General features: G+C 38.3%; 1 protein-coding gene across 14 annotated transcripts in view; it reads left to right on the top strand.

Moving 5' to 3' along the window:
- LOC105231312 (band 3 anion transport protein) overlaps positions 1 to 14,262 on the top strand; it is a 46,740-nt gene that overhangs the window by 17,887 nt on the left and 14,591 nt on the right. For 12 of the 14 annotated variants that reach the window (XM_029552426.2, XM_029552435.2, XM_029552424.2 and 9 more), the window contains one exon: positions 641 to 959. In XM_029552426.2, the coding sequence (XP_029408286.2) occupies positions 885 to 959 (75 nt within the window). In that variant the 5' untranslated portion in view covers positions 641 to 884. Of the gene's footprint in view, positions 1 to 640; positions 960 to 5,102; positions 5,253 to 10,617; positions 10,795 to 12,116; positions 12,638 to 14,262 lie in introns of those variants that run through there. The other 2 variants (XM_029552432.2, XM_029552433.2) reach the window with 2 other exon arrangements.

A 14,262-nucleotide genomic window follows, 5' to 3' on the forward strand; every position in this document is an offset into this window, starting at 1 on the left:
AATCATAAAAGCATAAAAATACAATGCAAACACTCGTAAAATTATAGACAAAGAAGTGTTGTTCAGTTTTTTTTCGCTGGCACATATTAATAACTCTGTCTGTTTGTCACAGAATAAATTGGTGTGTGAATGATTTGGTAGCGATGCACAGATGCGTTAGATCAGCAGCGATGATCGCAGTTAATGAAGAAGTCAAGTTGTCTGTTTATACGGAGGCGGAGACGGAACATGCGTCGCGTGAAGCGTTGTAATCGTTTCGAAATTGTTTAATGGTGCTAAATAATTGTATACTCATAAAAGCGTTGAAGCTTTTCGTAAAGCAAATCTATAAAACTCACCGTTATTCCCTTTATTTCCGATATAGTGACGATATTCCCACTACAGTCATTTTGAGTATCCCCAATTGAGTATTTATATTGGGTAATTAAATATATTGTACCAAATAAGAAATCGCACGGGAACATATAAAGACAGAACATACGAAAATATACAATTGCCTTTGCAAGCACCTTTATGACTTTAACGATTTACGACAATTTCGATTTTTATAACTTTTTATAACTTAACCTCAACAATATTCACCTCACAATTCATCGACAGCGGCCGATTCCTAATGTAAATCTTTCTCTTATCATTGCAGTTGGGCCAGCTGAGGAAATATAATAAAAGCCCGAATGCCGAGATTGTTCAAAGACGAGTTTTGGAAGTCTGCCGTAGTACCTTAAATTGAATATTGAAATCAAAAGAAAATACAAGGAATTGAAAATATTAAAAAAAAATAGAAACGCTTTTGTTAGTTTCTTTTAGTTTGTTGTTTTTGTTATTGTTATTTATTGTTTTACATAACCTACAATAAAAGTGGCTCGCGCTTGTGTAGTGGCAAAATGAGTTTCAGCGGACCGAGCGGACCACGTGATAACGTGCGAAAATTATCCTTTCTGGGCTTCAACACAAAGAAGGTGAGTTCATGAAATTTGATTTATAACAGTAAATACTTTATATTTATAATAATATTTAAATACAATATTTAGAGCTAATAAACATTCTTGGTTTGAAAATGGCTCACCCAGGTGACTTTTGGCAATTAAAAAAAAAAAATACTGCATCCATTTTTTTTTTTAATTTTAAAAGTATAATTTATACACATCAGGGCTCTTAAAATTATTCGAATAACCTGAAAACCGATTATTCAAGAGCGGATCCAGAGTAGAATCTTGGGTGCCGAACTTTATAATTTTGTACTTGCAACTCAAAGTCCTTTTCTTCGCGGAGTATCACTTTTGAAAAACTCTCAGCAGTTCCCCGGCAACAATGTACGGTTAACTCGATAGTCGAAAATTAGTGGTTAAACAAATAATTGACGACTTATGACTCTCTGAATACTGCAAACCGTATGTTTTTATTCGAATTATCCCCTATTCGGTTAATCCGATTACCAAGAGCTCTAATGCATACTAAACTCATAAACCCATGTCTCATCGGCAGTTATAATGCTCTCCATGAATGTGGGATCGGAATTCGCACTATCTAGCATGTTCAAAGAGACTTGCTTATGGTACTCTTTTTGAAAATAATTTAGTTTATCGGGATGAGTCGAGCCAGAAGGCGTTTCATACCCAGAATATTCATCGAAATCATTCGAATGGACTCAAGGGGATGTCGAGCACTCTTTCTATAATAATTCTCTGAATTCGTTTGGAGATTGTAGCGTTGTCTTGAACATTATTCCTGGCCAAATTTTGTGAAGATATGTTCCCAGATAAAAAGCTTTTCAATATAAGGACTTGATTTTGATCGATGAGTTTATATTGGAACTATGTACTATTGGTTAACATTTTGAGGAGAAATTTTCTCAAAAACTAAGGGACTAGTGTTTAACGTACATACAGACATAAATACGTAAATCGACTCAGCAGCTCAGTCACCCACATCCTTTATACACATAGAGTCTCCGATGTTAACTTCAGTTTGATACAAATATCGATGCAAACTTCATATACCCTCTACAGAGTATAAAAATTTATTGAATATTTCATACTGCAAAAATGGGCTTTCGTATTAAAAATCTCTCCAAGATAAAGCTAATTAGCCCATAATAGTATCCATGATCACGTACGCAGTTACTTTCGGTTTTATTTTTATCACACGCATTGCCCCGGGCCACGCGGTAATTAATAAACTGAATTTTCAAACTCAATCGAAACTTTATTGATTAAGTGTGAAATGAGCTTATGTCATTGCCAGCAAACAGATGAACATGTTGCTCATACTCGTAGTTAGGCAAACCCAGTAGGAATCAATTAGCACAATTAGCTTGTGAGGCAACCACTATAAGATTTGGGAGAAAGCTAAACAAATTTTTCAAGCAGAATAATTAGACCTAACATGAATCTATGCAGGTGCAGGTTTTGTTAGGCACCCTTACGAAACTTCTAAATCTTTCAATTGATTTATGCATTTTGAAACCAACAAAGGTTTTCAAAATCCTACCGGGCCTGCAGCATTTGTCAATCTCCTACCTGAAGCATAATAAATTTAGCGCGTACAAGCAAGTCGTGGCCGTAACACATCTCCGAAAGTCAATGACTGCGCGGAAGAAAGTCTTGCATAACAGTGAGCAAAAACACACAACAATCATCGCCATAAAACGAGAGTTTCGCCGAAATTATGAATTATTGCTTAGCCGGAGCAAATATACATAAATAGATCAACATTTACGTAACGTAGAATTGCTTTATGACTAAATTTTATTTGTGTACTTACTCGACGCTGAAATTCTGCCCTGTGGTATTTTCTTTAAAAACAATGAATACTGCCGCATTAATAGACATTACTCAAGAGAGCTACTTTCGTATAAGTACTTACGAGTAGATGACGCGCTTGAAATTCAATATTGTTGACACCTGCAAATAATTAACAATAACAAACAAACTTAAACAACAGAGAATGCAACTATATTTCTCACTTTATTTGTCATTACAGTAAATATTTAAAGTTCAGTGCATTTCGTATTCTCTAAATAAACATATGTATAATGCCTTACGAACACCAGCAATAAAACTCAAATATAAAGTCGTGTGCACTTCACCGCTTTCTTCCCACCGGCTTTTTGTCGCTTTACAAAAAATATTTATACTGGAAGCAACAACGCAACAACAAAGTAAGCCAATTGAACTCAGCATTAGTTAGTATGTGCGTAGCTCATTAAAGCAGTATCCAATTATATAAGATTAGGTCGCTTTCTTTGATTAAAGACAGTACAACTTCTCACCTGTCCATACTTCACACTTTTATAGCTTCCTCCTTTTGTATGTTGCCATGCGGTGTTAAAGGAACTCTAACACTCCTAAAATACTGCTTATCATTCACTTTCAATTAAATTAGTAAAACATGTTTGCGAATAATTTATTCGATGGTGACTGATACCGGAATAGGCAGTGTCTCCGCTCAATATTTGCTGAAGTGATAAGCCCTTTATTAGTTCTAATGAAGTGCACATCCGATAACTGCTACTAGACGTATTAAACAACGCAGAAACTATTTGGAAATGATTAACTTTACGTGTTCTAATTAGCTCGTTCTTTTTAATTAGCTAATTAAATTTTGTGAGATAAATTTAATTTACTGTCTGCAGCAACAATCGCGATGCGGAAAAATCGATTCAAAGTACGATAAGGAATTTAAAAATACTTCAAATGGTTTAGAATTTTATGGCGGAAACCGAAAACCTATAAAGTGTCATAACTAAGCCATAAATAAAGTTATTAAAGTGAAATTTGGCACAAAGGATCGCATTAGAGAGGGGCATATTCGGACGTAACTGTTTTGGAAAAGTGGGCGTGACCCCGCCCCCTACTAAGTTTTTTTGTACATATCTCGGAAACTACTATAGCTATGTCAACCAAACTCCATTAAGTCGTTTCCGTCAGGCAATTCCATATGCAGTTCAAAAATGGAGGAAATCGGATAAAAACAACACCCACCTCCCATACAAATGTTATGTTGAAGGTCACTAAAAGTGCGTTAACCGACTAACAAAAAAACGTCAGAAGCACTAAAATTTACGGAAGAAATGGCAGGAGAAAGCTGCACCCAGGCTTTTTTTTTTAAATTGAAAATGGGCGTGACGTCGCCCACTTATGGACCAAAAACCATATCTCAGGAACTTCTCGACCGATTTCAATGAAATTCGGTACATAATATTTTCTTAACACCCTGTTGACATGTACAAAATATGGGTGAAATCGGTTCACAACCCCGCCTTCTTCCAATATAACGCTATTTTGAATTCTATCTTATGCCTTCTCTGTATAATATTTTTATCACTTGAAGGGGCCAATGATCATAGCGGAATAAAACTTTACACAAACACGGTATTTGAAGGCTGAGGTATCCCTTGTGAAAAAATTGTCGTGATCGGACTATAACTTTTCAAGGTCACTGATGTCGAACATTCGAAGAACTCAGTGCCTAACAAGCAATTTTTCACCGAAAATATCGGAAAATCTCTCAGAATTTAATTCTAATTAATTTTACAGCAAATTAAACAATACTGTATAAAAACTGGTTGACGGGTCGCGCTCATATTTGCAGAGTAATTAAGGATAGTTCTACTACCTTAGAAAAGTACAACATTTTTTAAATATCATTTACGCAAGGAATTTAATTACTTTTTTGTCCTAATGTATTCTTTGTTGGAGTGACTTAAGCTGACTTCAGCAACTTTTTCAAATTGCCAGAGAATTAAGTTCAAACTCTAGACAATTTCCAACACAGGCACTGCTAGCAAACAAAGTTCAGTTATAAGTCCTTTTTACAACATCGGTAGTAGCATAACATTTGCTTCCTCTGAGGAAAGTAACGTCAAGAAGCTTCTCAACATTGAAGCTGCAACAAATGTATATATACCAAAGCTGCTGTTATTGCATTTCAGGTTTGAGCAAAAGCTTTCTTCCACCACCGCTTACTGTTAACTGGCCACTACCAGCTTGCATTATGCACAATCTGCATATGTACATAGATACTTAGACCGCAATGGCTTTAAATCCATTTTAAAGCGTGATGTTCTATTTTCAATACAGCGCTGTACGTAACGGTAATAAATACGGCGAGCACAGTGGCGCTTTAAGTTGTGTGATTTCAAAAAGAATTCGGTGTCCAATTTGCTGGCGCGCAATTCGTCTAACAGTAAATAAGTATTATAATTAAATTAACGTGTGATATCCTAGCTAACCACGGCAATACCAGGAGAAGTAAGTTTCAAATTTCCTAAATATACAGAACCAAAGAATAAGTTGTTTGCAAGCACAAAGTGTCTTAATTAAAAGGTTACATATTTACGCGCCCATCTTGGCACGTGACGCCACAATGGAAATTAAACGTGACATATATTTAATTAAGGAGCCGGCGTACTCCACCTAAAATAATAATTTTGAAGCATTTTCAACGTTATTTAAATGCTTAATGCACAGACATCACTCATATGACTTTCTGAGCAGTAGCCAGCGAACTCTGACCTTTGCGACACATTCAACCAGCCAGTAAGTGCGAATAGGCTGCCCCGCTGCGTGTCTGTGCAACACTGGTGCAAGCAAGAGCAAGTGATAATACAAAACCCAACCACAACAACAATGACAACAACAGACAAGACAACAAGAAATCAATATTCGTGGTCAAGGTCAATGTTAACGCTTTGGCTTTGGCAAGCTTGCGCTCAAGCCAAAAAATGCTTATCGACCAACTGTTGACTGCGCCAGCGGGGGTTAGCGTTAAGGGATGAGCCGATATATGTACTCGCACTTGCACTTGTGGTTCTCTGTGAGCGGCAAGAGAACGAAGACATCAATTACGCGGCGGACCGATGTATACGGGTAATGCAAGCCGTTGACTTTTTCGAAGACGCACTCGCTTACATAAATAGCAAATAACACATGCAACCCCATGCAATCGTACAAAAGGTAACTGTAATTAATATTAATGAATGCGTTGGGAAAAATAAAAAAAGGGCATAAAGACACGCGTTTCAAGTATTTGCTAACCGAAACACACGCATTTGCAGCTCAGTTGTGAATTTGACTATTACACCTTCCTCAAATTGGCAAGACGGTTAACTGACCGAAAAAGGCAGACGCATTACTTAAGCGCTGCACGTGCTAGGTTTTTGTAAGATAAACTGTTATGTGAGTATAGATTTCCATACCGTTCAAGTAACGCGCGGGTCCACAAACGAACAGCCGATCTGTTTTTGCGACTTTGGAATCTTACCCCTTAATCTTACTATATACTCAGTGGGATGGGATGGGAAGCTTCTTCAGAGCTTATTGCGTATTCGAAAAAGTCGTTTCGTAATATGTACGACCGTGGATTAGCTATTGAATCTTAAGAATTCTCGTTACTAATTATTGACTCATGGTTTGTGTATAAATTCATTTAAATGCAAAAATCGATAAATGGAGGTTCTTTCGCATGTATAAATACTGAGTTATACAAAAAATCTCTGAACAATTTGTCCAGCTTGCTCTTTCCTGAAGGTTCAATGCATTTTATTGTTGATCTTAATATTGCATAACGATTGCTCTAACAAAAGCGCGCGTTAAACTCATTCGCTTCGCGGCAAATCTGGCTGTGTCATTCCTGCTGTCAGCACAGCATAACACCTGTTGTCTTGCGGTTCATTTAACAGTACATTACTGCATGTGATAGGATGAGGGCGTGTCTGAGCTGGCTAAAAATAACAAAATAATTGTATTAATAATATAAATAATATCCCAGGGATGTGATAAATAACAAATTATTTTGAATTATTACCGCTCTGCAATCATTTATGTACTCAACCAGTGGTTGGCTTTTCGCTCGAAAAAACTTATTACGTGTTGCTTCTGTTCTCGCATTGTGTTGTTGTTTCCCCCTAATAATGCGGCTAAACAAAACGAGAAGGCGTGAAATATGATACAACCAGATCGAGCAACAGGCAGCCCATAACTCATTGCCTACATTATTGTTATTGAAATGTACACGCCATCGCCCGAGCTCCTTCGTTTTATTTGTGGAGTGTTTACTCTCAGTATATCGTGGTGAGGCGAAATGGTTTACTCGTGACTTTTATGCAGAAAAAAATAATTTTCATTTAAACATTTTATAAAACGTCAACCAGAGGATTGGAATCGATGCAATTTTACAATTTTATATATACATACATACATATACTATATAGAACTCATACAATGACCGACATATTCTGTATAAGGTTTTTTAGAAAAACGAAAATGATTATATGAAAGTTGGGGTAATCCCGATCTGATTTTATCTAATAACTATTATCATCCCACATACTAAATGAATGTTCCCCGGGTTTTATTAAGGTACTTCACTTACAATCACCAATCATATGGAGCAAAGTGAACCAGATATACGAAAGTTATATGAGGGCTAGGTCAAATTTTCGAACAATTTTATCCATTTTAGACACAAAGATACTATGTTATGAGTTTAACATACTCTGTAATTTTCATTGAGATATGTCAAATATTACCCGGTACATGCAGTATAAAGTCACCTGGAATCTTCATATTAGGCATAGGGCTCAGGGAAGTATTGAGCCGATTCAAACCATTTCTGATACACAGAGTTACGATTTTCTCTGAAATTCAATTGTATATCCCATACATTGACCGATATTTTCGGTCAAAAGTCAACTATAGATACTGGGGTCCACATAATCGGTACCGAGGGGTTTGAACAGTTTTAGTTGAATTTGGGCATTTTTTGGTCATAAGGTAGAATACTATAAAGGAATCGCTAGTCCAAAGTTTTATTTTGATATATTATTTGATTCTTGATTTGGACATTGGAAAGTGAAAGTTTCAAAATAAGTAGGCGTGGTTTATGTCCGATTTCTCTCATTTTCGCTCTGTGACATAGGAATATCATAAGAATACCACGTACAAATTTAATCGAAATCGGTCGAGCGGATCCCGAGATACATGATTTCACTAAAGAGTGGGCGGTGCAGCACCCATCGTCCAATTTTCACACCGGCTCCCATAAAACTCTCTCATACCATTTCGGAGGTAAATTAAATGTCTCTGCCATATTTAGTTACTGATTTATTGCGCTTTAAGAAGTCTTTTACAGTACCGTTATATGGGAAGTGAGTGGCGTTATCTTCCGATCTCATTCATTTTCACACTGTAGGTAAGGGTTCTTATTGGATTGGTGCTGTGCAAATTTGATTATTAGAAGATATGTATATTAGAGAAGGGGCTACGCCCACTTTTTCAACATTTTTTTGCACCTTTTTACTGCGACACCTTGAGCCAAATTACATTCTATATATTAATTTAGTGCTTAATTATAGCATTTAATAGGTTTTCGGTTAACGGTTTTGTGGGCGTGGAAGTAGTCCGATGACACCCGACGACTTCGTATTTTTTTGTTACTAAGGAATGTGCTTACAAAGTTTCATCAAGATATCTCAATTTTACTTAAGTTACGAACGGACGGACGGACGGACGACGGACGGACAGACAGACAGTCACCTAGATTTCAACTTGTCTCCTCATCCTGATCATGTACATACATATACATAACATATATCTATTTAGATTAGGTTATGTGAACAAAACTATTATACTCTGTAGCAACATGTCGCATGAGTATAAAAACACGAAGGATCTATATTTGCCGAATGAAAAGCAAAGCTTAAATGAGTTAATCGAACCACTTATAACATACTTCGACGAAAAATTACATAAAATAACACTAATGTTCCAGGAAACAAGAATGTTAGTCTGTTTTAACAACAACAAAAGATGAAACGAATTTAAGTAAACTGCCGCAAAGGCACTCTCTAGGGTGTGTGTGGCGCTTGTGCCTAATCGGAATCTACTAAATGTAAACACGGCTTTTCACACATAGAAGTGCTTGCGCTGGTGGTGTGTGTGTCCATTGTCTGTGAAGACTTATCCGCTTTGGCTGCAACAAACGCCTGCCTTCACACCCGCGAGTGCACAGCGAAGCACACATACAGACATATGCAAGTGTGTGTGTGCTGAAACACTTATGTGGCCTTGATTGGCCTTGACCGAGCTCATAACTGAACTTAAACGCCAGCGCACAACCCCGCCAGCAACCCCCGCGCCGTGCAAGGCGCGTCGTAAAGCCATGTGTTCGCCACGTTCCGCTCACAGCCGCTCAGTCGCTCAGTTGCTCAGCTTGTTTGTACAAAGAACCAGTTAAACAGTCGCTGTTAACTCTCACTGTTGGTGTTGTTGTTGTTGTATTTAAGCCGCTAACACCGGAAGCGTAGAGAGACACACAGATAAAATATTAATGCCCACTGAAAGGCAGAAGCACAAAACAAAGAAGCTCCTCGGTTGCATTCGCACCATTCCACCTGTTGGTGGTCGAGCCAACCGGGCGTATGAGCAATATTTGTGAACAAGTGAGTATGTAGTTACGTTATCTCATATGCGCGCGGTGAGAGTAAACTGTGTATTTTCCAGTGTGTGGCGTTTCGCCCTCTCGGTAGCTGTCAATTGAACTTGTGATGGGAAATGGCGCGGACACTGGAAACGTGCGTAACGGAACCAGGAAATTCAAAGGAAGAAATCAGCAGAAATACAAATGTTCATTTGTACATATATATGTTCGTCTGCCATACTGAGCGTCCTTTGGTGGCATTGAAATTGAGCGCATCTATTACGTCAACAAGTTTTCTTTGCAGAAATAGGGTGACCAGGCGTGTACGCTAACAACGAATTTCGTGGATATTACGACTTTTATTTGTCATGTAGACACCTTTGAACATCCAGTTAGTAGAAATAAGTAGATAGGTGGGTCGGTAGGTAGTATTATGTCCTCTGTGTATGACCCCGAGCTCTTGATGAGGTTCACTAATACAAGAAGTTGTATATGTGCAACTTCCGAGACATTGCTTAGAAGTTGCAATTATTTTCGTGTAGAAAGTCTTGCATTCACAAAACAGATGTTCCACAGTCCCTTCTTCTGCTTCCTCTTTACTGCTTCTATAGTAATAATTGTATGTTATCCCTGAACTGCTGGGATAAGACAGTAGACTGTGAGTACTACTGTTATATTTTTTTGGCATTCCTTTGGAATGAGCGGCGCATATACAATTCCGACACGTTCTTCTGCTTCTAAAGTAAGTCAGTGATTGTTTTCACCGAGACTCAGTAATATCTATAACACGTTTCTTGATAAAATTTCCACAAGTAGGCAGAAGCAGACATATTACCATTAAAATAAGTCATTTCACATATTCAAAATTGCAATATAAAAGATAGCTTGTAAAATAACAGCCGAAACTGTAATTTCCTGAGTTTTCTTCATCCAATCTGCATTGTTTTATTCTGGTCACACCTTGCTCCCCTGAGTGGCCCGGCGCAGCTGCTGCTCTCAACATTACACAGTCTGCAAACAGCTGTTAGCTTACAGAAGCGACAGGCGAACTGTGCCACCCCGAAATGCCCAGAGCAAGCTGTGATTCCGCATGGCACACACAGGGAGTGTGCGCAACGCAAAGAAGAATAGCAGAACCACAATAATGACACTGCGAGATACGCTGGCACACTTTGGTGGCAAAGCCTTTACACACATGTCAGCAGCAACACTTGTCTTCGAGAGCGCACACACAGTCGACGGCGGACGGTAGTGCGCTAAACGGCTTATCCTGCCACTGGCGGTGAACACTTTTGAAACCTGCCTGTTCTGGGCCATTACTGTTAGCAGCTGCCTGTGGAGCGGCACGGCAGCGACACACACTCATCGACGGCGGTAAATACTCGTCACAGCTTAAATAACCACTTGAGCAGCTTTAGATAGTGAAAGGGCAAAGAAAAGTGATAAATAACCACACAACAACAGCGTCAAAAGTTGGCATTTAAATTAAATTTGTTATTTAACATTGAAATTTGACACATGTCGATGGCGATGACGGTGCGGGCGTGTGTAGTGCGAGCGAAAACTTGCGGCGGGCTTTGACACTCTCTACTAACGGGATAACGCCTTGGCGTGGAAGTGCTAATCGAATCGTTGTGCAAAGTGTCAATTTATATCGCTTACTTGCAGCTAAAATACTTGAAAGTGAATTCTTTGTGACTTTGCCGAAGTGATTTATGGCTTTCGCGTTGCGATGCCTAAGTAGCGTTATGTTATGTTATGTAAACGTTGAATGTCAAAGCGGATGCTTCGGCTGTGACGTAGTGTAAGCCATTGAAGGTCCTTCAAGGCGTCTTTGCCTGGATGTGTGCAAGGTAAAAAGGCAAAAACAATGCACGAGGTGAATATGGCCCAGCCGTGTGCGGTTGCCCGAAAGCGTAGCACAGTGTTATAAATATCCGAGTCGATTATCGCCACTGCAGAGTGCTAATGTGTGCCGTTTTGACGCTAAAACCATAAAGAACCGTTCGAAAAATGAACAAAAACAAAAAAAAAAACGCTAAGTACACATGAACACACACAAGCATTTACTTCAAATACTTTAACGAGCGGATAATGTGCGAAGCCGCGTTGATGGTTGTGTAATCACAGGGTGGCAGCGACACGCCTGGCACAAAACTGCTTGATTTCAGCGTCTGTCGGGGCGCCAAAGATGATTATATTATAAATTTTTCAATTTCGACATTTAACGGTGCCCTTGAAAACGCTGCATACAATTCAGCAAAGTGCTTGCGTACGTTTGACGCATACTGATGTGATATAACGGTTAATGATAGTGAAATTAAAATGAAATACAAAAATACAATTTAATTTTACTCCCTTTCAAATGTGAAGCAAGCTGACTGCTACACTGGCGAAGGTTAAATAAAGTTACTCGGTGGTAAAGAGAGGAAACGCGGAGGAAGTAAAGGTTAAATGCTAGTGGAAGCTGCAGCAACGACTTAACGTGTGTGAATTCTGTGTATGTAGTCGTTCTGCAACTAAAATCCACTAATGCCAACCTCGCTTTACTTCCCCTACTTTTCGACCCTAAAAGTGTTTTTTTAACCAAGTTAGCCTTCAAAATCGAAAGTTCGAAATAAGGCTTATTGAACACATTTGATGTCAATAGTTGCTTAAAAATAATAGTATGAAAGGTATAATACAAATACTTTCAGGGGAACAACTTCCTGAAATAAACCCAAAAACTCAAACTCACGTTCAGGACATAACCATGAAACAAACATATCGATAGAGCAAAATCTATAATTGTGTAATTATTAAAATTTAAAAACATCCTGTGAAAGATAAATCTCCAAAGTGAACAACAACAAGAAGCTAGTGGGTAAACGAGGCAACTGTGCGGATTGGCACGCCCAAGCAGCACAGTGCTCTTGGCGGCTAGCCAGTCCGCTGACGGTCATGGTCTCGGTCGCAAACTTAGCCTTCCGGTAAACGTTCTTGCACTGGGCAGATAAGGCACACACAGCTTCAGAGACTTTCAATGAATGTTAGATAAGTTTCTATGCCAAAAAGAAAGCAATAAAATAAGCTCATACATACAAACATTCGTCTTAAATAGTGACAAATGTGAAAAGTGAAAGAAACAAACAACAACAATTATAAAAATTGTGAGCAACAAAGAAAACAGCGAAACATACCGAGCAGAGCGGTGCAGGGAACCGTAATATTTGGAAATGTAAGTGGGTCTGTCGTGGAGACACTTTAGAAACTAAAGGCATAGACCTATTTGGTTTTTAATATTATATTTATAGTAGATAAGTGGAGTTCATTTAGAGTGCGTTGATTATTGATATGTATTTTGTTCTGCCTTTACTAAGATCTCATTTACAACTGCTCTAAATTACATCATATTTTCCTCAAAGGAAAATGACTGTATGAAATTGGATTGAAAATTGAATGTCTTTTGCAGTAGACATGCTCCAGAAATCGATGAAGTCTCCCCAGTCAGTGTAAGCAAGGCCATTGTGTTCCCACTGTGTACGCCTGGCTGCATTTTTCTAAGGTGACATTCCACAAGGAAGTGGCACAACATAGTAGCTTGGCGCCCATGGAAAATGTAATGCAAATCATTTTCGTGGCATTCTGTGTCATTGTCACTACGTAGGAACTCGCCTAAGAAATTATATAATTATACTCATCACTGCGCGGATGTGGATTTAAATATTTTTAGATGAGCCAATCAGCGCACAAACAACCCACATCCCTAACTTCACTCCTTGTCCGAGTTCGTTGCTCTGCTGCAGCGCAAACACGTACCTACCAGTACCTAATTGTGTGAAAAAATCCCTCTGTTCTTAATTCATCTCCAGCAACTTTGACGAACTTGTCCATTGTGTGGCTTCCTTGTAGCCACCACGACTGCGAAAGTTGAGTAATCCAATAATTGCATTTCATTTATTGTGCTTACAGACACTTGTATATGCGAGCGGTTCGCCGGGAATGTTGACACTTTGTCAGGATAGTTTTTGTCTGGAGCAATATAATTTGCACATTTGCGAATGGAATTTTTCCGGCATGCCAACCAGTATAATGACCTTGTCGTTGAATAACCCATTGAAGCTTCCTTTTCAATGACTACATTTGGCTTGCTCCAATCAATAATTAAATTCCTCATTTTGATACTCGTAGTTGAAAGGTGCCAAGTGGTAGTACACACCTTTAATACTACAAAAAGCCTTTAGAAAATTTATAGTTTATATTCAAATATGAGGATAATAAAACCAATGGTTGAGGGTTCATGAAAACATTGTTAACGTTAGTCATTTATATTAATTAGTGCATGCGTTATTTGTTGCCCACAGTTTCACATTAACTTTTTTATATACCCTTTCGTTTTTCGCGCGCTCTCTCTCACCCTCCATTCTCGTTGTACACAACCTGAGCTTTTGCTCTTTCTTTGATAAGCGTTACAAAGCAAAGATGAATATCGATTTCCCCTTGAACACAATAAAACAGAAAACACCGTGCGATTAGCATGTAAACACATTCCTGAAAAATAAATATACTCGTATTTCTGTCAGTGGCTCATCAACGGCACGTTACGCGCTTCACAGCAATTGGCACGCTTATCAGAACGAGTGATTTATTTGCTGTTTTCAGTAGCAAGTACATACACACATGCACAGGAGTGATAAACTCACTTTGGATATATAGTATCGCTGAAACTCTCGTTTTATAATTATAAGTTCTCCAGTATATATTATAAAATACTTTGACAATACTCAGATAAATATTGAAATGAAAATTGAATTGGATTGAAAACTTCAAATACCGACGAAGCAGTCATAAAATAAATGCCTG

Source organism: Bactrocera dorsalis, chromosome 5, assembly GCF_023373825.1.
Source record: "Bactrocera dorsalis isolate Fly_Bdor chromosome 5, ASM2337382v1, whole genome shotgun sequence".
NCBI lineage: Eukaryota > Metazoa > Arthropoda > Insecta > Diptera > Tephritidae > Bactrocera > Bactrocera dorsalis.